This window comes from Melanerpes formicivorus, unplaced genomic scaffold, assembly GCF_026170545.1.
Source record: "Melanerpes formicivorus ecotype bairdi unplaced genomic scaffold, bMelFor1.0.p_v2 SCAF_6, whole genome shotgun sequence".
NCBI lineage: Eukaryota > Metazoa > Chordata > Aves > Piciformes > Picidae > Melanerpes > Melanerpes formicivorus.
In genome coordinates this window covers 394661-415919 of record NW_027142358.1, presented here as the reverse complement: position 1 = coordinate 415919, position 21259 = coordinate 394661, and the positions used below count along the sequence as shown (strand labels likewise).

At 45.0% G+C, this 21259-nt stretch overlaps 1 protein-coding gene across 1 annotated transcript in view; it reads right to left on the bottom strand.

Annotated features, from left to right (window-relative positions):
- The window catches only part of SHTN1 (shootin 1), an 82103-nt gene that overhangs the window by 20910 nt on the left and 39934 nt on the right, over positions 1–21259 (bottom strand). The window contains exons 9-13 of the mRNA XM_068139285.1: positions 13281–13427; positions 11840–11993; positions 8559–8664; positions 5285–5367; positions 680–789 (exon numbers count right to left, since the gene is read on the bottom strand). Of these exons, the coding sequence (XP_067995386.1) occupies positions 680–789; positions 5285–5367; positions 8559–8664; positions 11840–11993; positions 13281–13427 (600 nt within the window). The remainder of the gene's footprint in view (positions 1–679; positions 790–5284; positions 5368–8558; positions 8665–11839; positions 11994–13280; positions 13428–21259) is intronic.

Sequence of the window (21259 nt, the reverse complement as noted above, 5' to 3'; positions counted from 1 at the left end):
GACCAACCCCCACTTGGCTACAACCTCCCTTCAGGTAGTTGTAGAAGGCAATAAGGTCACCCCTGAGTCTCCTCCTCTCCAGGCTAAGCAACCCCAGCTCCCTCAGTCTCTCCTCATAGGGCTTGTGTTCCAAACCCCTCCCCAGCTTTGTTGCCCTTCTCTGGACTCGTTCCAGCAAGTCAACCTCCTTCCTAAACTGAGGGGCCCAGAACTGGACACAGTACTCGAGGTGTGGCCTAACCAGTGCAGTGTACAGGGGCAGAATGACCTCCCTGCTCCTGCTGGCCACACTGTTCTTGATGCAGGCCAGGATGCCATTGGCCCTCCTGGCTGCCTGGGCACACTGCAGGCTCATGTTCAGCCTACCATCGACCAGTACACCCAGGTCCCTCTCTGCCTGGCTGCTCTCCAGCCACTCTGACCCCAGCCTGTAGCACTGCATGAGGTTGCTGTGGCTGATGTGCAGAACCCGGCACTTGGATGTGTTCAATCTCATACCGTTGGATTCTTTTGCTGTTCTTCAGGTACATCTTGTTCTAATTCATTTTACTCAAAATCATGTACAGCAAATAAGGTGAGGCAAATGTATGCTCTTGAATGTTTTCCAGAAAGCCTGCTTTACTTTCAGTCTAAATTGCTGTACTTATCTAGTGTTATTGCCCTGCCCTTTATTCCAAACCTTTGTTTTAGGCCTGCTTGACTGGTTGACTGGTCTCAGATGAACTCCCTTTTTAATTCTGTCCATCATTTCTTCAACAGCTTGTCTCTTCAGGTCTGTAACCTCTTCTCCTGTTCCAAAAAAATCAAACAGCACATTACATTCCAGATATGAACTACAGAGTAATAAATATCACAGAGGAAAAAGTACATGCTAACTAGAGAGCCTCCTAAGCAGCTAGCTTGCCAAATACAGCCAGTTATCATAATGATAAATTACTTTTAATGATTAAACAGCACTTACATATACAATGTGCTTAGTTATACTCTCTGCAGTAGGTCTTTCCTCCTTGCCTGTGATGCATGTTGCTCCTCTACTAACCAAATCCATGTTCTTTCCCAGGGTTACCAAATATGTGTATGATCAGCACAAATACATAGGCTTAGATTTCTCCCCACAAGTGGGCTGTTCACAGTGTCTTTCTTGAAGAACCACTACATTACTCTTAAGTTTCCCCAGCACAAAGAGGCCCTTTACCTTACACTGCACCAATCTATATCTATATGGTAGCAGAAACCAGTCTCTGCCTATCTGGAATTCTAGTTTCTGCACTATTAATGATCTTTGCTATCAGCTAAACTGTCACAAGCTCTCCAAGGATTAAATAGAACCTACACATGCTGAGGATCCAGCCATGGAGCTTACAAACACCAAAGCCTGAAGATGTTTGGACAGAAGCAGGGCCCAGATGCTGAAAAACACAAAGCTCTTACAACTATTTGGGAACTGCAAAAGCTCAGGGCTATAGGCTGAAGCACCAAGGACCAAGAATGGGGCCTCAATCCTACAGTCTCTCTTCCATGTGGCTCAGCAGAAGTTTCCACAGCTTCACTGACACAGGACAAATTGATAATGTCCCATGGCAAGGCCTATCTGCAGCTCATCACAAGTCTACCAAACATGTACCACATGTGGAAACGTTTGAGAACCGCCTGGCACAATGCACCAAGATCTCAGACTGACCTAAAGCCATACATTCAAAGAACACTGCACTGAATTAAAGGGTATAACTTAAATGCCATGAAAGAAAATGGTTGCTTTTTCAAGAGTGGAAGGATGGCAAAACATTCATCTGAAACGGGGAAGTTGTGTGGTGAACCTAATCTACCCCTGCTAACTTCTCAGTGTTCTGGAGAATGTAACAAAAGGCACTTCACAAGCCATACCAAAAAGGCTGGAGGGGGGGAAGCAAATACTTAAAGCAAACAGATGGAGAAATATAGTTGACACTATTCAAAGCTGCAACACTGCACCTTGCATAAGAGGAATTTTAAATAGACTTTTGCTCTCTGCCTTGTCAGGGTACTATTGATGATGACTCATAGAAATGCAGTTTCTGTATTGTAAGCCTATTTAATGTCAGCCTTTAATTTCACAAACAGGCTGTGTCAAATGTAAAAGCTTAATTGATGGTATGGGATGGAAACCACTCATTCTAAGTCCTTAACAAGGGTCAAAACAAGACTCAAGTTGGATGTAATAAGTAGCTTAAGAAAGAACTTTCCAGTTTGGGGGATTTTTTTTTTTTAAGAACAGCTCAGCTATTAAGAGAAGAAGCAAGCTATATGTGACTGAAGAAAGGTCAGAACTCTTAGTTTGCTAATAAATAATGAAAGAATGGGGTGCAGGGAACTTAACAGTGAATTTCATAGGACTTCCTGCAATCACTGTTTGTATCATCAACAAAAAGCTGGAATCAAAATGTCCAGGACCTTCAATGTGAGGAAGCTTGACAAATGAAAGCAACATTACTGAACTTCCACTGAAAGGTAAGATTCATCAGAGAGCTCACTACAAGGTCACTTCTCTATTTTACCTAGACCAACAGTTATTTCTCTCTCTTTGATTTCTCTCAGACTGGCAAGCAGCTCCTAAAGGTTCCCGAGTCAGCCCATTGCTCAGTTCCCCACCTGGAAAACGGGAGGTGCAACACTTCCCTTCCTCCCACATCCTGCCTGCTGGTCCCATCCAACAAGCCAGCCCTGCTGACATACCATGGCAGTCTGTGCACAGCCATTTTTAGTTTAATTTGTAATTCATGTAACAGTTTTTAAGGTAACAGTTTTAATTTAACAGTTCTATCCTACCCCTGTAATTTCAGCCAGGTTCCCTTCTGCAGCTCCCTCCTTTGTTTAAGTGGCATGGAATGGGTTAAGCAATTCACCACAAACAAACTCTTGCTATTCCAGAAGGAAGAAACAGCAAGGAAGCCCTTGGTATTCAACCAGCAATACTTGTCTAACTAGCTCTGACTCCTCAGACACTCATCATCATTTGTACATCTGTCCTGAAATCCTGTTCTCAACCTACTAAGTTTCTAGCTTCCATTCACAACAATAAAATGCAACTTCAGCTGTTACTTTGCATGCAGAGCCACCTTGGTGCAAGATTCTGGTTTGGCTCAGGTTTTCAGCATTATAAATAAAAGTCTGGGCATTACAGTCAGCTCTGAGTGGTAATTTTGTAAGATATGAACTGAGGGATGAAAACTGAAGCAAACTAGCTCTGCAGAGAGGCTCTGGACAGAAGAAATCACATACAAAGAGCCATTTGGAAGATGAACCTTTCCCTGTATTATGCTGTATGTAACTCCTCTCTGCTTAATGCTTATTCTTCTGCCTCTTCCAGATAACCTGTGGAAGTGGAAATCCCTGGACATACTGCAGCTGCAGCTACCTGAAAGGGGGTTGTAGACAGGCAGAGGTTGGTCTCTTCTCCCAGGCAGCCAGTACCAGAACAAGAAGACACAATCTCAGGCTGTGCCAGAGGAGGTTCAGGCTGGAGGTCAGGAGGAAGTTTTACACAGAGAGAGTGATTGCCCATTGGAATGGGCTGCCCAGGGAGGTGGTGGAGTCACCATCACTGGAGGTGTTCAGGAGGAGACTTGACAGGGTGCTTGGTTGCATGGTTTAGTTGGTTGGGTGGTGTTGGATGATAGGTTGGACACGATGATCTTGAAGATCTCTTCCAACCTGGTCTATTCTATTCTATTCTATTCTATTCTATTCTATTCTATTCTATTCTATTCTATTCTATTCTATTCTATTCTATTCTATTCTACTCTGCTGCAGTTTCTAGTATAGAGACAGAAGCTGAGCCTCTCAGTACTGCCAAGGCAGTAGCAAACTGTCACGATGCAAGTCAACAAACTGCAGGGAGTCAGTGCAACATTCACCTCCCACATCAGCATTCCCAACTATGTGTTTGTCAGGTCCTTCTGTGAGCCTGTAAGAAACATGAGCACCCTCTCCCCAAGGGAAAAAAGAAAGATCATTTATAATCTCCATCAGTGAATGAAATCACCTCAGTGACACAACTAGGAAGCATTAGAGCAGGAAGATGAGAAGTTTTCTGCACTTACAGAAAGTGCTAAGCCTTCACTCCAGGTTTTTGACCTGCAGCCTCAATGACTGTTCACACTAAAATCTGTTTGGAAAAAGTAATTTGGATGCTGATCATCAACTCAGTTGTGGAGACATTAAGTGGCTACAAGGGCTACACACATTTGGCTGGGATCTCAAGGAAGCTTGCAGTAGAATAGCATAGACTTAGTAAGGATCTACAACAGTCATCTAGTCCAACAGCCTGACCAAAACTTAAACCATGTTATTAAGGCTATTTGTCTAAATGCCTCTTAAACACTGACAGGCTTGGGGCATCAACCACCTCTCTGGAAAGCCTGTTCCAGGGCTTTATCACTTTCCTGGTGAACAAATGCTTTGCATCATGCAGTCTAAACCTCCCCTGATACTGCTTTGCACCATTCCCATGTATCCTGTTGCCAAGTAACAGGGAGAAGAGCTTAGTACCTCCCTCTCCACATCCCTCAGAAACCTGTTAAGAGCCCCTCACTCAGCCTCCTTTTCTCCAAACTAGATAAAGCCAAAGCTCTTAGCTGCTCCTCAGAGGAACACCAAAGACAGTACCAAATATACTACTTCCTATCTCAGAGCACACATGCTTGGGCCACAACCACAGAATGCAGAATTAACCAGGTAGGAAAAGACCTTTGAGATCATCAAGTCCAACCTATGACCCAACACCATCTCATCAACTAAACCATGGCACCAAGTGCCTCATCCAGTCTCTTCTTAAACACTTCCAGTGATGGTGACTCCACCACCTCCCTGGGCAGCCCACTCCAATGGCCAATCTCTCTTTCTGGGAAGAATTTCTTCCTAACATCCAGCCCAAACCTCCCCTGGCACAGCTTGAGACTGTGTCCTCTTGGGCTGGTTGCCTAGCAGAAGAGACCAACCCCCACCTGGCTACAACCTCCTTTCAGGTAGTTGTAGAGAGCAGCAAGGTCTCCCCTGAGCCTTCTCCTCTCCAGGCTAAGCAACCCCAGCTCCCTCAGCCTCTCCTCATAGGGCTGTGCTCCAGACCCCTCACCCCACATGTTTCTGGACAGCAAGGCAGATGAGTATGTTGGGACATAGACAGCAGTAGTCAATGTTGACAGATACAAGTATTTCATCACTGTCTGTACCCAGAGGTCATTTTCTTTAGCTTTACCTGCAGTGCCTAGCAAATAACCTGCATGACTTGAGAAAGGATGAGCCATACCTGCCTCCTGCTGAGGAGGCTTCTCCTTCTTGCTCACGTTGGTGTTGGAGTGAGATCTCTTGCGAATCATTGACATGAGAGACCTTTGGGGAAAATGAAACTGCAGATTGTCATCCTGTCCTGTATTACACACTGCTAGAATGAACTTGAACACGACACACAAACAGCTCAGCTTCTACCTGATTATACAGCTGCTTACAAAAGACTCCTTTAGCAGTTCTCCAGGGGGTGTTGAATCCCGACCCCCCCCAACGACTCCCATCGAAATGCAGCAGGGAAATTTGTTTCTTTTTAACAGGCATTAGGGCACAAATCAAAACACTCCACATTTGAATATTAAAAGCCAGTGTCTCATTGTGACATGTGACAAATGGAAGCTGCTCCAGCACAATAGCAGGAAAGAAGAGCTGTGGGTATTGACGTATTATTCTCCAGAGGACACTTAAATATGGTGATCAGTGTCTCCTCACCAACTCCAAGCTTATAATATTTTTACAGTGTCAAATAATTATCCCTTCACTACAGACAAAGCTTAAGAGTCCAGGCAAGGAAATGATTCATCTCAAAGCTCAAGTATAAACTCCTATGCATCTGATGTGTCAGTGAGGCCTATCACTGCCTGCTGAACGTTGCTTCTTACAGAGCAGTGACCTTCCCAACACAAAGGGTGAAAACTCAGTCCCAGAAAAAAAGCAGGATCCAGTGCCTAGGCTCTGAACATCACAGTGCATAAAGGAAACATTCTGATTTAGCTGCTGGAGGACTTGAAATGAATAGTGTTCTCCACTCAAGATAGTCAAGGGCACAAACTTAAACAAACAAACAGAAAACAAACACTAAACCAAACAATACGTAGAAAAAGAAAAACAAACAACCAAAACCACAACAAATAACCCCAAACCCCAAGAACAAAATAAAACCCCACAGCACTCCCACACAGTTCATTCAAGCTACACATTAGTAAGAAAGGAGCAAGCAAGCCAAATGACTTAATGGACACAAAAGGAACAAAAGACCAAACAGTTGTTCAGAACATGCTTATTTAGGTTTCTAAACACAAAGTAAGATACACAAAGGGATACATTCTCCCTCAGTACTAGGTCCCATCCTCAGTGCTGGGCCCCATCCTCAGTACTGGGCCCCATCCTCTTTAATATCTTCATTGATGATCTGGATGAGGGGACTGAGTTAGTCATCAGCAAATTTGTTAGGAGCAGATGTTGGTCAGTTAGGGGGCAGAAGGGCTCTGCAGAGAGACCTCGACTGACTGGACAGATGGGAAGAATCCAATGGGATGGCATTTAACAAGTCCAAGTGCCAGGTGCTGCCCTTTGGCCACAACAACCCCAGGCAGAGCTACAGGCTGGGGTCAGACTGGCTGGAGAGCTGCCAAACAGAAAGGGACCTGGGGGTGCTGATTGACACCCACCTAAACATGAGCCAGCAGTGTGCCCAGGTGGCCAAGAAGGCTAATGGCATCCTGGCCTGCATTAGGAATAGTGTGGCCAGCAGGAGCAGGGAAGTCACTGTGCCCCTGGACTCTGCTTTGGTTAGGCTGCACCTTGAGTCCTGTGTCCAGTTCTGGGCTCCTCAGTTCAAGAAGGACATCGAGACACTTGAACATGTCCAGAGAAGGGCAACAAGGCTGGGGAGAGGCCTTGAACACAAGCCCTATGAGGAGAGGCTGAGGGAGCTGGGATTGTTTAGCCTGGAGAAGAGGAGGCTCAGGGGTGACCTCATTGCCCTCGACAACTACCTGAAAAATGGTTGTAGCCAGGAAGGGGTTGGTCTCTTCTCCCAGGCAACCAGCACCAAAACGAGAGGACACAGTCTCAAGCTGGGCCAGGGGAAGATTAGGCTTGAGGTGAGGAGAAAGTTCTTCACTGAGAGAGTCATTTGTCATTGGAATGTGCTGCCCGGGGAGGTGGTGGAGTCACTGTCCCTGGAGGTGTTCAAGAGGAGATTGGACGTGGCACTTGGTGCCATGGTCTAGTCATGGGTCTGTGGTGACAGGTTGGACTCGATGATCCTCGAGGTCTCTTCCAACCTTAGTGATACTGTGACACTACACATTTTCTTACTCCATATTTAAGACAGTAATTAACAACACTCCTCTACCCAATTTCTATTACAGAAGGTCAGAAAGTGTCCAAGTCCATTTATTTCTAAAACCAAGCAGACAACATGAAGATTAGTTGAGTTCCTAAAATTAACTTCTCATTTGGGTCTGACACCTGATACATCATATATTTGTCAGCTGCTTTTAAGGTCCTTGCAAAAAACATCAGAGCAAATTTTGATACAGAATACAGAATTAACCAGGTTGGAAAAGACCTTTGAGATCATCAAGTCCAACCTATCACCCAAAACCATCTAATCAACTAAACCATGGCACCAAGTGCCCCATCCAGTCTCTTCCTAAACACCTCCAGGGATGGTGACTCCACCACCTCCCTGGACAGCACATTCCAATGGCCAGTTACTCTCTCTGTAAACAATTTCTTCCTACCATCCAAGCTAAACCTCCCCTGGCACAGCTTGAGACTGTGTCCTCTTGATCTGGTGCTGCTTCCCTGAGAGAAGAGACCAACCCCCACCAGGCTACAACTACTCTTCAGTTGTAGATGGCAACAAGGTCTCCCCTGAGCCTCCTCTTCTCCAGGCTAAGCAACCCAAGCTCCCTCAGCCTCACCTCACAGTGCTGTGCTCCAGACCCCTCCCCAGCCTTGCTGCCCTTCTCTGGACACATTCAAGCAACTCAAATTCTTTCTTAAACTGAGGGGCCCAGAACTGGACACAATACTCAAAGTTGTGACAATTTCACCTCAAAGTGTTTGATGATGGGAAGGTGATTTCCTGCTTATGAAAGCAATTGTGGGATAGAGTTATCCAGCAGGAAGAGAGACACGGTAATCCAACATATTCTTTGCTTCAAAGGGTTGGTTTTTTTAGCACAAGTCTCCAATTACAGCTATCAGGTGAATAGAAGGAAAAATAATCTCCTAAATTTAGAGGGGACAGGTATCTCTCCTCCTCCAGTGAGACAGCCTAGACAACTTCTTAGGCTTGGCAAGGGTGTTCAAAACCAGTTGGGTTGTTAGTCTGCTCGCAGACAGGGCACAGAGAGTGTCCTGCTGGTCAAGAGCCTGAGACAGATGGAGAAAGCCCTGGGGTTTTTTCTTTAAAGACACTCTTCCTTCTTGGAGTCAAGCTCATGTTATGCATTCTGCTTCAGCAAAGCATTAAAGCTGTGACCCTTGATTTAAGCACTTACCTTATAGGGTTAGGAGGAGGGGGAGGAGGGAGAGGAGGAGGGGGCGGCGGTGGAGGAGGCGGTGGAGGATTTTCAGACTGCTGTATTCGTTTTTGAAGTTCATCAACTGCACAAGAGCAACAAAACAAACTCCAGTGAGTTCTTGGCTTCTCACCTCTGCTCTGAAAATCAGCTCTGACAATTGAAGCAAACAAGCTGCTAATTTACCAAAAAAATAACAAACCACCACACAAGACTAAACCCCACAGCTGCTACAAGTCCTGGGTTTGGCAACATCTTCTGCCAAGAACAATGCCCCAGATGCACAGGATTCTCACAGAATCATAGAATTATCAGGGCTGGAAGGGACCCCAAGGATCATCGAGGTCCAAGTCCCCTGCCATGGGCAGGGAAGCTTTTCACTAGATCAGGTTGCCCAGACCCACATTCAACCTGGCCTTAACCACCACCTCCCTGGGAAACCTGCTCCAGTGTCTCACCACCCCCATGGTGCAGAGCTTCTTCCTAACATCAAATCCAATTCTACCCTCTTCTAGCTTGGATCCATTCTCCCTAATCCTGTCATTACTCAACACCCTAAAAAGTCCCTCCCCTGCTTTCTTGTAGCCCCCTTCAGATAGTGGAAGGCCACAATAAAGTCTCCTTGGAGCTTTCTCCTCTCCAGACTGAACCACCCCAATTCTCTCAGCCTGTGTTCATAACAAAGGTGCTCCAGCCTTCTGATCATCCTCCTGGCCCTTCTCTGGGCACATTATAGCATGTCCATATCTTTCTTATAATAGGGGCTCCAGAACTGGACACAGTACTCCAGGTGGGGTCATCAAACCAGTCTCCTCCAATCTGTTACTTTTGAAACTAAAATGACACTCTTCCTCAGACAGGGTTCTCCACGTAAAATAACAAAGCAGGGCAAAGTTTAGCATATTCCTGCAACAGTCTGAGTTAGCATTTGAGAATGCACTAACAAGAGGTACAAGAAATGAACATTTTGTCTTCCAGCCATCTCTCATTTGCTGATTCAGTTCAAGAGGGGATTTGACGTGGCACTTGGTGCCACTTGGTCTAGTCATGAGGTCTGTGGTGACAGGTTGGACTCGATGATCTTTGAGGTCTCTTCCAACCTTGGTGATACTGTGATGGTGTGGGTATTCCCCACAAAAATGGACAAAACTGGGCAGCTGGGCAGAATGGATTCTTGCTCTCCTGTTTTTACGTCAGAGCTAAACCACAGAAATTAACTTTTCTGCACTTGAAATGTTGTTAAAGCAATGAATTGGGCAGAAAGAACAGGGAAATAAAAGCCTCAAATTTCTTTTAGTTGCCAAATTCTTAGCAATTGTTCTGCAAAAGGTAAGAATTGGGTCAGAAGTACAGAATGTGATTTCCAAAGCAGGAGAGCTTCGTTGTTCTCCTAATGGTGGAGTGGGCTGCCCAAGGAGGTGGTGGAGTCACCATCACTGGAGGTGTTCAGGAGGAGACTTGATAAGGTGCTTGGTGCCATGGTTTAGTTGATTAGGTGGTGTTGGATGATAGGTTGGACACGATGATCTTGAAGGTCTCTTCCAACCTGGTCTATTCTATTCTATTCTACTCTACTCTACTCTACTTCTATTCTATAAGGACCAATTGAGTGACTTCAAATTCCAGGCACAATCTTTATGCTGACAAATTCTTTCTGAAGGACAAACAAGCATGGCAGGAAACAATCTGCTGTGAAAGTCAGACCTTTTTCCAAGCTGAGAACTCCTATGCTGCCAAGGCATAATTTTAAGGCTGGGGAATGTAAAACCCTCACACAAAGCAGAATCGTAGAATTGTTAGGGTTGGAAGGGACCTCAAGGATCATCTAGTTCCAACCCCCCTGCCCTGGGGCAGGGACCCCAGAGTTCTTCCAAGCAAGACTGCTAACAAGCTGCTCTTATGTTTCAGAAAAGCATGACTACACATGGAGCCTTAAATAAGGAGAGGGACTTTGGCCTCCTCTGAGGGGCTGGAATACTTCTCTGATCAGCTGTCATACTTAAAAACCACCACCTGGCTTAGGCTTTGAGCTCAACAAGGACTGGAAGCAAAGGCACATGCAGAAACTTCACCAGCCACTGCCCCACAGTTCTCTACAGCAAGGTCACATGTGCCAGAGGCCATTTTTAAAGCAATTTTCAGTAAAGGAACATCAGGTCAGAAATTTCCCCATTCAATAGATAGGCTGCTGCAGACAAGCCAGGCACCATCCTGGCAGCAAGAACTGTATGAACATCTGCACTGCAATGGTTGTAACCTCCTAGAGTCTTATTTATTTTTAAAACTAGGTAAGAGGATACATTTTGACTGAATACAAAGGATTGGGTCTTCCACACAGAAACCCCTTTGCATGTATAAATCCATCTGTATGACTCAGGCAAATGTTACCAACAGTATTTTCATACTTTAGGGAAGTTTTACAAGGTTTTGTGGACTGTTCTGTGGTTGAATGCAGTTGCTGTACTTTTGTGTTGTGAAGGACAGGTCTGAACCTCAGCTACTTGGGAGTGCTGGTGGACAAGAAGCTCAACATGAGCTCTCAGTGTGCACTTGCAGCCCGCAAAGCCAATCAGATCCTGGGCTGCATCAGGAGAAGTGTGGCCAGCAGGTCGAGGGAGGTGATTCTCCCCTTCTACTCAGCTCTGGTGAGACCCCACCTGGAGTACTGCCTCCAGTTCTGGAGCCCCTATTACAAGAGGGGTCTGGAGGTGCTGGAAGGTGTCCAGAGAAGGGCCACAAGGATGATCAGAGGGCTGGAGCACCTCTCCTATGAGGACAGACTGAAGGAGTTGGGGCTGTTCAGTCTGGAGAAGAGAAGGCTCCGAGGTGACCTCATTGTGGCCTTCCAGTATCTGAAGGGGGGCTACAGGAAGGCTGGGGAGGGACTTCTCAGGATCTCAAGTAGTGATAGGACTATGGAATGAAGCTGGAGGTGGGGAGATTCAGGCTGGATGTGAGGAGGAATTTCTTCACCATGAGAGTGGTGAAGCCCTGGAATGGGTTGTCCAGGGAGGTGGTTGAGGCCCTGTCCCTGGAGGCGTTTAAGCCCAGGCTGGACAAGGCTCTGGCCAGCCTGATCTTGTGTGGGGTGTCATTGCCCATGGCAGGGGGGTGGAACTAGATGATCCTTGTGGTCCCTTCCAACCCTGACTGATACTATGATACACAAAAGCTGCTGCTGGGGGTCTCATATCTAACACGTTATACGTGCTCCATTCATACAGCCCCCAGCTGTACCTCTGAAAATCACTTGACTTTACCTGAATGCTTTAGGTCTCTAGCTTTTTCTTCTGCACTCTGGCACTTCAGCTCTAGCTCCTTTTTATCTTCTTCCAAAAGTTCTAGTTGCTGTTTAAGACGACTAATCTCCTTATGCAGTCCTTGATTCTCTAGCTGCTCTTCCAATTCTTTGATCTGCAGTGGGCACACAACAGCAATCATTACAGTAAAAGGTTATTTTCTGACCTGACTTTTGACAAACAACCCACATGTCACAGTTATGCCTGAAAACAGGATGTTACAGCAGAGAAGGGAGTTTTGAGTCCCAGCAAGAGGACAACTTTTGAATGAGAGGTGGACAGATTTTTCTAAAGGGTGTCAGAGCTGCTTTCTCTCTTCTTTAGAGCATGCATTTAGCTCCAAAGTACCTAAGCTATAAGGTCTTCTCTTGTTCTTTTTATAGAGGTTTTTACCACCTAATTAAGATTTAATTTCTCCATCTGAAGCAGGAGAACACTGACATTTTTGTTCTCTGCTTCCACTGACAGGTTAGTTATTTAAACTCCCTTGTCTCAACTCATGCAGATGTCAGTGGGCGAATTACCGAACATCAGGTTTAGAGGCAACATTCAGGTGCAGAGTAGCAATCACTTCCCAGCTCCCTAAATATACACATTTTGTTCTGTCAAGGAGACAAGGCTGCAGAGGTTTTCTATGAACTGGCAATCATTCTTCCAAAACATTCATTTTGTATGTGATCTCACATGCCTCTGTCTCAGTGTTGCTACATTGCTCAAAGCACAGGAACTACCTACTCCTAGCATTAGTCTATTACCAGAGTGCTAAGAACAGGCTGCACAGGTAAGGGAAAGCTCATTTTCAGGCTTTGAAGTGAAGCAATGGTGATTTCTCCCAGTTACAGACTGATCTAGTCCAGTTTCAAAGAATGTATTTGCTTAGATCTCAGCACCTTAGATCTTGCCATACCACTCTGCAATGTTCAATGTTCACTTAACATTTCCATGCTCTATTCTGTCTGGCTATTTCCCACCCATTTCTTTAGCAAGTCACCAGACTACTAATGTGAACTGCCTACATCTTATCTTATCTCTTGGTGGTCTTAGCTTACCCCTACAAATACCGTTTATATCACTCAACATCCAAAATATTACCCTGACACCTCTTCTTCACTTAATGGAACTTGACTTAATGCTTGTAATTGCACTGTACTGGCACTCAAAACAAAACACTTACCTAAACCGGAGCCTTCAGACTGAAAAACCTTCAGGTTTTGTCCTCATGTCTTACCAGTGACCCAGAAGTAGGGAAATACAATCTTCTCTTAAGTTTAGTTTTCAGACTGTGAGCTCTTGTGAGGGACAAGACCTCAAATCATTCTGAACGTAACGAACGCAGGACACTCCTTAAATTCAAGGGGATCTGCAAAACCTCTGCCCAAGATACAAAGCAATCCTGGTTTACCTTTTGCTGGTGTTGAAGCCTCTCCTCTTCTAACGCGTGAGTTAGCTTAGCATTGTCATCCAAAGCCTTCAAAAGCTGCTGATCAGGAGCGGAATTTTGCAGAAGCAACTGACTTTGCCTTTTCATTTTGTTTTGTTCGATATACATCTGCCAAAAAAACCCCAAGAGCCAGCCCCGACAAAAACCAAGTTAGGCACTTGGGGAAACAGCAGTTGGTAGGGATAGTGAGGAGGAAGGGAAGAAGGAAAGGAAATGGGAGAGCAAAATTTACAGGAGTTAAGCTCACACTGAAAGGAACCAGGTGTTTTGCTGAGAACCACCCACTGCTACACCTCAACCGCCCACATGTTGGCAGCATTTAGAACTCAAACGTCTCTCACAGTTTTGTTTCCTGGAAATGGGAACAACCTGATCCCTATTCTGGGAGCTCTGAAGAGATGAAAAGAATTCTTAGGGAGAAGGAAAAAATTGTATGTCTATCAATTCACAGGCTACCTCCTAAAACACATCTTCAAGGCTGGGCATAAAGTCCACTTATTTTTGAGGGTTACCTGGATATGTGAATGGTGGAGAGTCTTCGGGGAATGGATTTCAGTCCACACTTGTGTAATCAGTGTATGCACTTGCCCTGGGAAAAGGCATTTCAGGGCAATTTCGGCCTTTTAGCTCTGATCCTTGTGTCCTTTCCTCTTCACCACTGATATTTTGGATGTGAGGAAAGGTTACATTGGGGGAGGGTGGGGGGAGGAATAATCAAATAGTCTAAGAGACTTGACACTGATAAAAATATCACATATTTCTTTAGGCTTCACCTAAGAGGTGCAGAAGCTGTCAGCACATGCAATTTCCATAAGAGTGATCTGCTCCTCCAGATTGTTCAGGAGCTCAGGGTGGGGCAGGGAGGGGGAAGGGGGAGAGCTTCCTGCCAAAAAAAAAATTCCTACTGAATTTATTCTGAATTTATTCTGCATCTTGACATCTCTTTCATGCAGAGGGTTGCCCCTCAGGTAATGGGGCTTCCACTCTTGACAAATCCAGCTGTGCCTATTCTTAGAGCAGAAATGGGCTGGGTCACGCTGAGGCATCAGATGAGTGTGCCCAGGTCAGCAAAGTGTGCCACTTATGGCAGGAGAACAGAGAACAGCCTGAGAATGCAGACACTCCCTCAGACTGCAACAACACTGCTGTGTAGTGCAGCAAAAGCAAGAAGCTATTTTATTAAGAGTCAAGTATCATAAAAACACAAAAGTCCCACGAGGTCTTTCCAGGTTCCCATACTATTGATTCACCAACCAAAACCACAGACACCTGACCTGGGCGCTTCCCATTTGGTGCTACTGCAATGCTGTGCGTTGCACTTATTTTTTTAACACAGTTGGATTTCAAAGACATATCAGCTGATGCAGATTCGTGGCAAGCCTTCTACCCAGCGCTTTGCATGGACACTTTGACTGAGTCCTCTCAGCAAGCAGCTCTCTCTCTGGCTAAGCACACACAACCTGCTGAACTTTTAACTCACAGCGCAGCCTGCTTGCCCTTGCGTGCCAAGAAGAGTCACTTGATGAGGCCTTAATGCCAATAAAACCTCCATGTGCCCATGGGGTAGGCCATCAAGGACTGCAAGTATTTGATGAAGGGGAACACAATGAATACAGGATCCAGAACTACCCTTTGTTGAAAAAAACAAACCCAGATGTGTAGCAATACAGAGGCTGCTGTGGTGTGGTACAAATGGGCACTGGACATCAGCTGCTTGTCCCAAAATTCTGCCAGTCAACCCAACTATTCCTGAGTTACCTTACTCTACAGTAGGGCTGTGACAAACACAGCTCCAAGGCAAGAGGTGTTCAGAATCAAAAGTACCCACCCAACTCCTCAAGGCTTGCCCCTGTATCGCAACTCTAACTTCAGGATTTATTTGCTTTAAAGAAACATCACTTCTGAAACCTCCTTTAGGAGGGTCTCTAAATCACTGCTAAAGAACTCAAAACTGTCTCAAAGCTCCCCACTTTCCTGCTGAGTCCAAAGTTCTTTAACCCTGACAGAAACATCATCTCTCTAGAAGCCACCTTTAGCAAACATTGCAGTGATAATTCCAGACTTTTGCTCCCTGAGTTTCTGCCACTAGCCCTAACAGAACAGAGTTGTTCCAGCCTAGAGGGAGCAGAAAGCTGCCAAAACACAAAGAAATCAAGTAGGGCAACTTGATTTCTTCAACTTGAGCAGATACTTCACCAATTGTAGAAAATTCATATTCACTTTGTTTCATGCTCTTCTGCAACAAAATGAAAAAGAGTAAATGATGGCATTTAATAAGTCCAACTGCCAGGTGCTGCACACTGGCCACAATAACCCCATGCAGTGCTACAGGCTGGGGTCATAGTGGCTGGAGAGCAGCCAGGCAGAAAAGGACCTGGGGGTACTGGTTGACAGTAGGCTGAACATAAGCTAGCAGTGTGCCCAGGTGGCCAAGAAGGCCAATGGCATCCTGGTCTGCATCAGAAATAGTGTGGCCAGCAGGAGCAGGGAGGTCATTCTGCCCTGTACTCAGCACTGGTTAGGCCACACCTTGAGTCCTGTGTCCAGTTCTGGGCTTCTCAATTTAAGAAGGACATTAAGACACTTGAATGTGTCCAGAGAAGGGCAACGAGGCTGGGGAGAGGCCTCGAGCACAGCCCTGTGAGGAGAGGCTGAGGGAGCTGGGGTTGCTTAGCCTGGAGAAGAGCAGGCTCAGGGGAGACCTTCTTGCTCTCTACAACTACCTGAAGGGAGATTGTAGCCAGGTGGGGGTTGGTCTCTTCTCCCAGGCAACCAGCACCAGAACAAGAGGACACAGTCTCAAGTTGTGCCAGGGGAAGTTTAGGCTTGAGGTGAGGAAAACGTTTTTCACAGAAAGAGTTGTTGGCCATTGGAATGTGCTGCCCAGAGAGGTGGTGGAGTCACCATCCCTGGAGGTGTTCAAAAAGGGATTGGACGTGGCACTTGAAGCCATGGTTTAGTAGTCATGAGGTGTTGGGTGACAGGTTGGACTTGATGATCTCTGAGGTCTTTTCCAACCTTATTGATTCTATGTTCTATGATTCTGTGACATCTTTTTGAAGGCCTAGTTGAACACCTTTGAATTCAGAAGTTTTCACATGAAGTCCTTTACAAATTGCTTCCATGACACTGCAAATCCTGATTACAACAGATGACAGCATCTCCCCCAGCAGAAAGATGAATGTGTTGCTTAGGCCTGAGATGCTGCAACCAGGCACATGGGAATCAACTTCTGATGGGGAGTCCCCATCTATCTCACAAGGTACACACACATCCTCAAAGTGCCAGCATATTGTAAATGAAAGGGACAACACTAGACAAGAAAGTTAGGGCAGATGAAGCAGAAAGCAAGCTGCTGCTGAACTGATTGCAAGTTTTTGAGAGGCTGCTCTCCTGTGTGTCACAAAAAAAGATCCTTAGAAAGAAATTCTTATTTAAATTCCTTAAAAAAAAAAAAAAGCCAATTCCTGCTTCAGCAGGGCAGAAACCTGACTGCCCACACAACCCTGAATATTAATTAAAGTGACTGCTGAAAGGGCAAAACAGCTACTAACAGGATTATTTGGACTAGGTGGAATTTAACCAATTGATGGATTAGTTCCGACTTTGCCACCTGCTAGACAATTATCTGCAGAGTATCCCAATCAATGCTAGAAAAGTAAGGCAATGCTGGAGGAATCTACTGAAGCCACAACTGCAACTAAAAGCAGATCACAGAGGACAAGAATTTGCTCACATCTATCCTTTTCATTTACAGAAGCTCCCAACTGTCATGTAAACCAGCTACCTATATTCCCCTGGTGAGTTTACACGCAGAAGCACTGAAGTGAAGGAAATCTGGGACTTGGCCACTTTCCATCAGCAGAGTTTGAACAAGAATTGGGGGGGGGGGAAGGGGATGAAATCCTGAAAATAATAGAAGTTTTTTCCCTTGACCTTAATGGGGCCACACCTCATTCTCAGAGCCTTGCTCTAACCATTACCCTCCAGAGCGTTCGCTGCAGCTGTTTTTTGTTTACACCAGAGCTAAAAAAGGAATTCTTCCTCATTAAAAAAGTTAGGAAGCAACTCTGTTAGTGTCAAGTCCCTGGGAACTTCGATCCTCATTCAAGTAGAGTTCAGGGTATAACTGGATGCTTTCCAACTAACTCTTCTCCCAGGAGCAAAATGAGGCCAAAGGAAATGCTTTGATATCCATACACTGCTACATGTCCGTCTGCACATCATTTGGGTACCCATGGGTTTTTTTTGTCCTAGCTACAGTTTGAAGGGAGAATACCATCTCACCAGAGCAGCCTTATTATAATACAGTAATCACCAGCTCCATAAAGTAAAAGCAATGACAAATTGTCCCTGCTATGAACAGAATAGCAAAAGGTACAGAGCAAGGCAGAATCTGGAAGTCTCAAAGAGAAAGAAGAGATCAGTCGACCCAACAGCTCTTTTCAGCACTTGGCAGCACTGCTCCATCCCCTCCACATCCTAGTGAGAAAGCATCAAGTCATCCTTCCAGATTGGCAACCCACTCCTTTACATTTCTCATGGCTTACAGGACCTGATGTCTTTTGCACTATGTGTACCCTGAAGCCTTGTGTTCAAACCTGAGTAAGTCACAAGAGAGGTGGGGGTCAAGGTAGTTGTATCTACCCAAAAGAGCAGGCTGTTTGAAGAATTTTATGTGATGGGGGGGGGGGGACAGAGTGATGTTGTCTGATCATGGCTTGGGAAGGACATCAAGTGGCTCTAAATTCAGGAGGTACTCAGTTTGAAAAATAAACTAATTATGGATTTTAGTTCCATGGCTAACCAGGAAAAAAACCCAACAACATATTAACTTTGTACCTGCTTCACTGCACTGTATTATCAAGTCAATACTTGGCTTGGGAGCTTCATTGCAGGAAACAATGGCTAGTGGGGTTTTGTAAATAGAAGAGTTGACAAACAGCCACTCCACTCTCTCCAGGTGATCCATAATATTTTATGGTTAATAGCTTTTGTGAGGATTTTAGACTGATAAAGATACAATACAGTTGCTTTCATTGTTTGGCTAATTGCTAGACAACTTCTAGAGGGAGTATTTCTAAAGAGCTACAAGATGCAGCAAGTTGTGGAGCTCAAGAGAGGTGCAATTTACATGGAATGGGGGAAATCAGAGTAGATGAGCTAACTATTTCTTCTCTACCATTAGCTTCTCACCACAGAGGTGCTTGGAGCTTGTCTATTGTGCATGAGAAAACCCAATCTCCATCAGCACTGTGACTTCCTGACAAACACAGTATTTTTTATTGTGCCAGCCTGCTCTCTACAAAAGTGTTTGTAAAACTCCAGAGCTCACTCACTCTCCACTGAGGAGGTGAACTGCCCAAGACAGTTACATAAATAAATAGAGGGCAAGGGAAATAAATAAATAAACCAATCTGTGTTACTTATTTCTTCATTCTTTGCAGTTTTCTTTGTGCCATGGCAGAAGTGCAGTGATACATATATATAATGCTCACAGTCTTACAGCATTGAGATGTCATCTAACAAACCCAGCAATAGATCACATACCACATGAAAAAGGAGGAAACTTCTTCCTCCCCCCCCCCCAACAATAGATAATTGCCTAAACATAAAAGAGAAGGGGGGCAGGGGAAGAGATAAAGACCAAAGAGATAGTTTCCCAGAGCATGCATCTGTTGCCATTTCACATGACTGTTCTTGGGAAAAAGCTTAATGAAACATATTAGTGTGACATCATGCTTCCAAAGTGGTAACATTCAAGCTCAGGATTCAACTACAAAACACTTATCAAGTCTCTTTAATTGTTATTTCCAGTCCAGTCAGCTGGACTGCAAATTAATTATCTTCGGATACCAGTTGCTGTTGAATTATGCTTGGTTATGCCCACAGTAGGGTACTTCTAAGCACAGAGCTGCTCCATGATTGCTGCCTTTGCAGTATCCACTCACAGATAGAGCATGTTAAGGCAAAAGTCCTCACACATTAACCCCAAAGGTCACAAATGCACCTGAGGAAGAGTTCTCTGGGAGCTCGTGTCATCAAGATAACCAAATCCATTGCACACAACCACTTAGGCAGTGCTGATTCTTGTGAAGAATGACAATAATCTTTCCTAAGTCCCATAAAATGGATCCCATGTTGTAGCTTTCAATTTAAGAAAAATCAGCCTCAGAAGTCCTGTCAGCTATGCACTGGCCCAGGTATAGGATGTAGGCATTTTGAGGTTAAATGCAAACATGTGGTTGTGTCCCAGCTACTTAGAAACACAGACACTGGTATAGTATGGTGGTTTCATGCATCTGAAAGCATTGAGAAGTGGAGGATAAGTCAAGGAAAAGAGGACTGATGCACATTACAGATTCACTTTATGTTTTTAATCCATCTGGATCACATTTCCTTAGAACACAGCCTTTCAACCTCTCAAACCAGTTACAGGTAGCTATAAACACCTGGGAAACCCTTCCTTTTTTTTTCCAGTTCTGGGAAGGCCCAGCTACTCTCAAAAGAAAGAAGAACCCCACCAATCCTCCTGAGCAATTTGAGCCTTCATTTCTATTTATTCAAGATAGAGAGGACAGAAAACAGCAGCCCAGTGCTAACTTTGGGAGCACACAGCCTCTTCCAGAGAAACCTGAGGTGCAGGGGTTGTCTCCATGCCAGCACACATGACAGTAATAAACTGTTCACTTTACAAAACACTGTTGCAAGGCAGGATGTATGCTCAATAAACCATTTCTGCCAGATTACTTGGTTAAACTCCTGGGATTTTTACATTGCTATAGACTTTCAATTTACATCTCTCACTGTGCTCCTCCCCTCTTGGCTTGCTCTGGCTTTATGTATTGTGTTTTGCTCATCTTTGTGGAAGAGTGCTTTTCAGGGCTAGCCTCTGTATTATTGCAATGGCCTTCAAGACACTCTCTGCCTTCCTTTGTTTTCTTATAAACTGCTCCACAAAGAGCTGAGAGATCTTAAAGTGTCTCTTAAAACATGACACTAGAATTCTGGTTAAGCTTGCCAAGATTCCTGTGTTAACAGCCCTGTTTTATTCAGGTAGGTACAGATTTTTCTGTGCCCCCACCCCTTACACACTCTATTTATTTAGTTCTTTTATGCAGATTCCTGTACCTTTCACAATGGATTGTGACTCACTTCAAACCCTTTTTCTCTCCTCTTCTCCCTCTCTACGCCACGGCTGACAATATTTACTCAGTTTCTTTCAGACCCTCTAAAGAGCGTGAATTCTAATGTTTGAAGTTGGATCATTTTTGATTAATTAAATATATATTATGGTGGTGCCAGCAGCATGACTATAATTAATGTTGGATTGGAATATTTTTTTTTCTTCTTTAAAATCAAAAGCTCTGATTCTCAAGAGTTTGCTCTCCTATATATGCTCACTCCCTCCCCTTCTCCTTCCTTGCCTCTCCTCTCCCCCCATTCTGTGTTCGCTTCTGCACACATGCTCACCCACCCATTCTCTCTCACACCTGCACTCCCAATTGCTCACGTTCTGTGGCAAATCCTCTTGACTTGTCAGAAGGGTGGGATGCAAAGGGCATGCCTTGGAAAAGCAGCCTGCACCATCGCTCATCTGGGCTCCCCCCACGGCAGCCACAGTGCAACCCCAGGAGGGCAAAGCTAAAAGATGAAGCTAGACTGTGGAAAAAGAGGAACGTGGGGCAATTCCCTCCATCAAGGCAAGCTTCAGATAGCTCAGCCTCTTAGAAAGACAACTTGCCCACTGTCAAACAAGCCCCTCCACAGGCAGCAAGTTCATATTTCAGTGAGCTAAAAGGCACACCACCTAGGCTGCTTGAGAAGTCACAAGCAGTAATGCGAAACACTAAGATGTGCCACTCTGAAGTCTGTGCCACAGTGCTGTGGTGATACCTGAATCATTTGGAGCCTATTTCCTTTCTCAAAGTGCTCCAAAC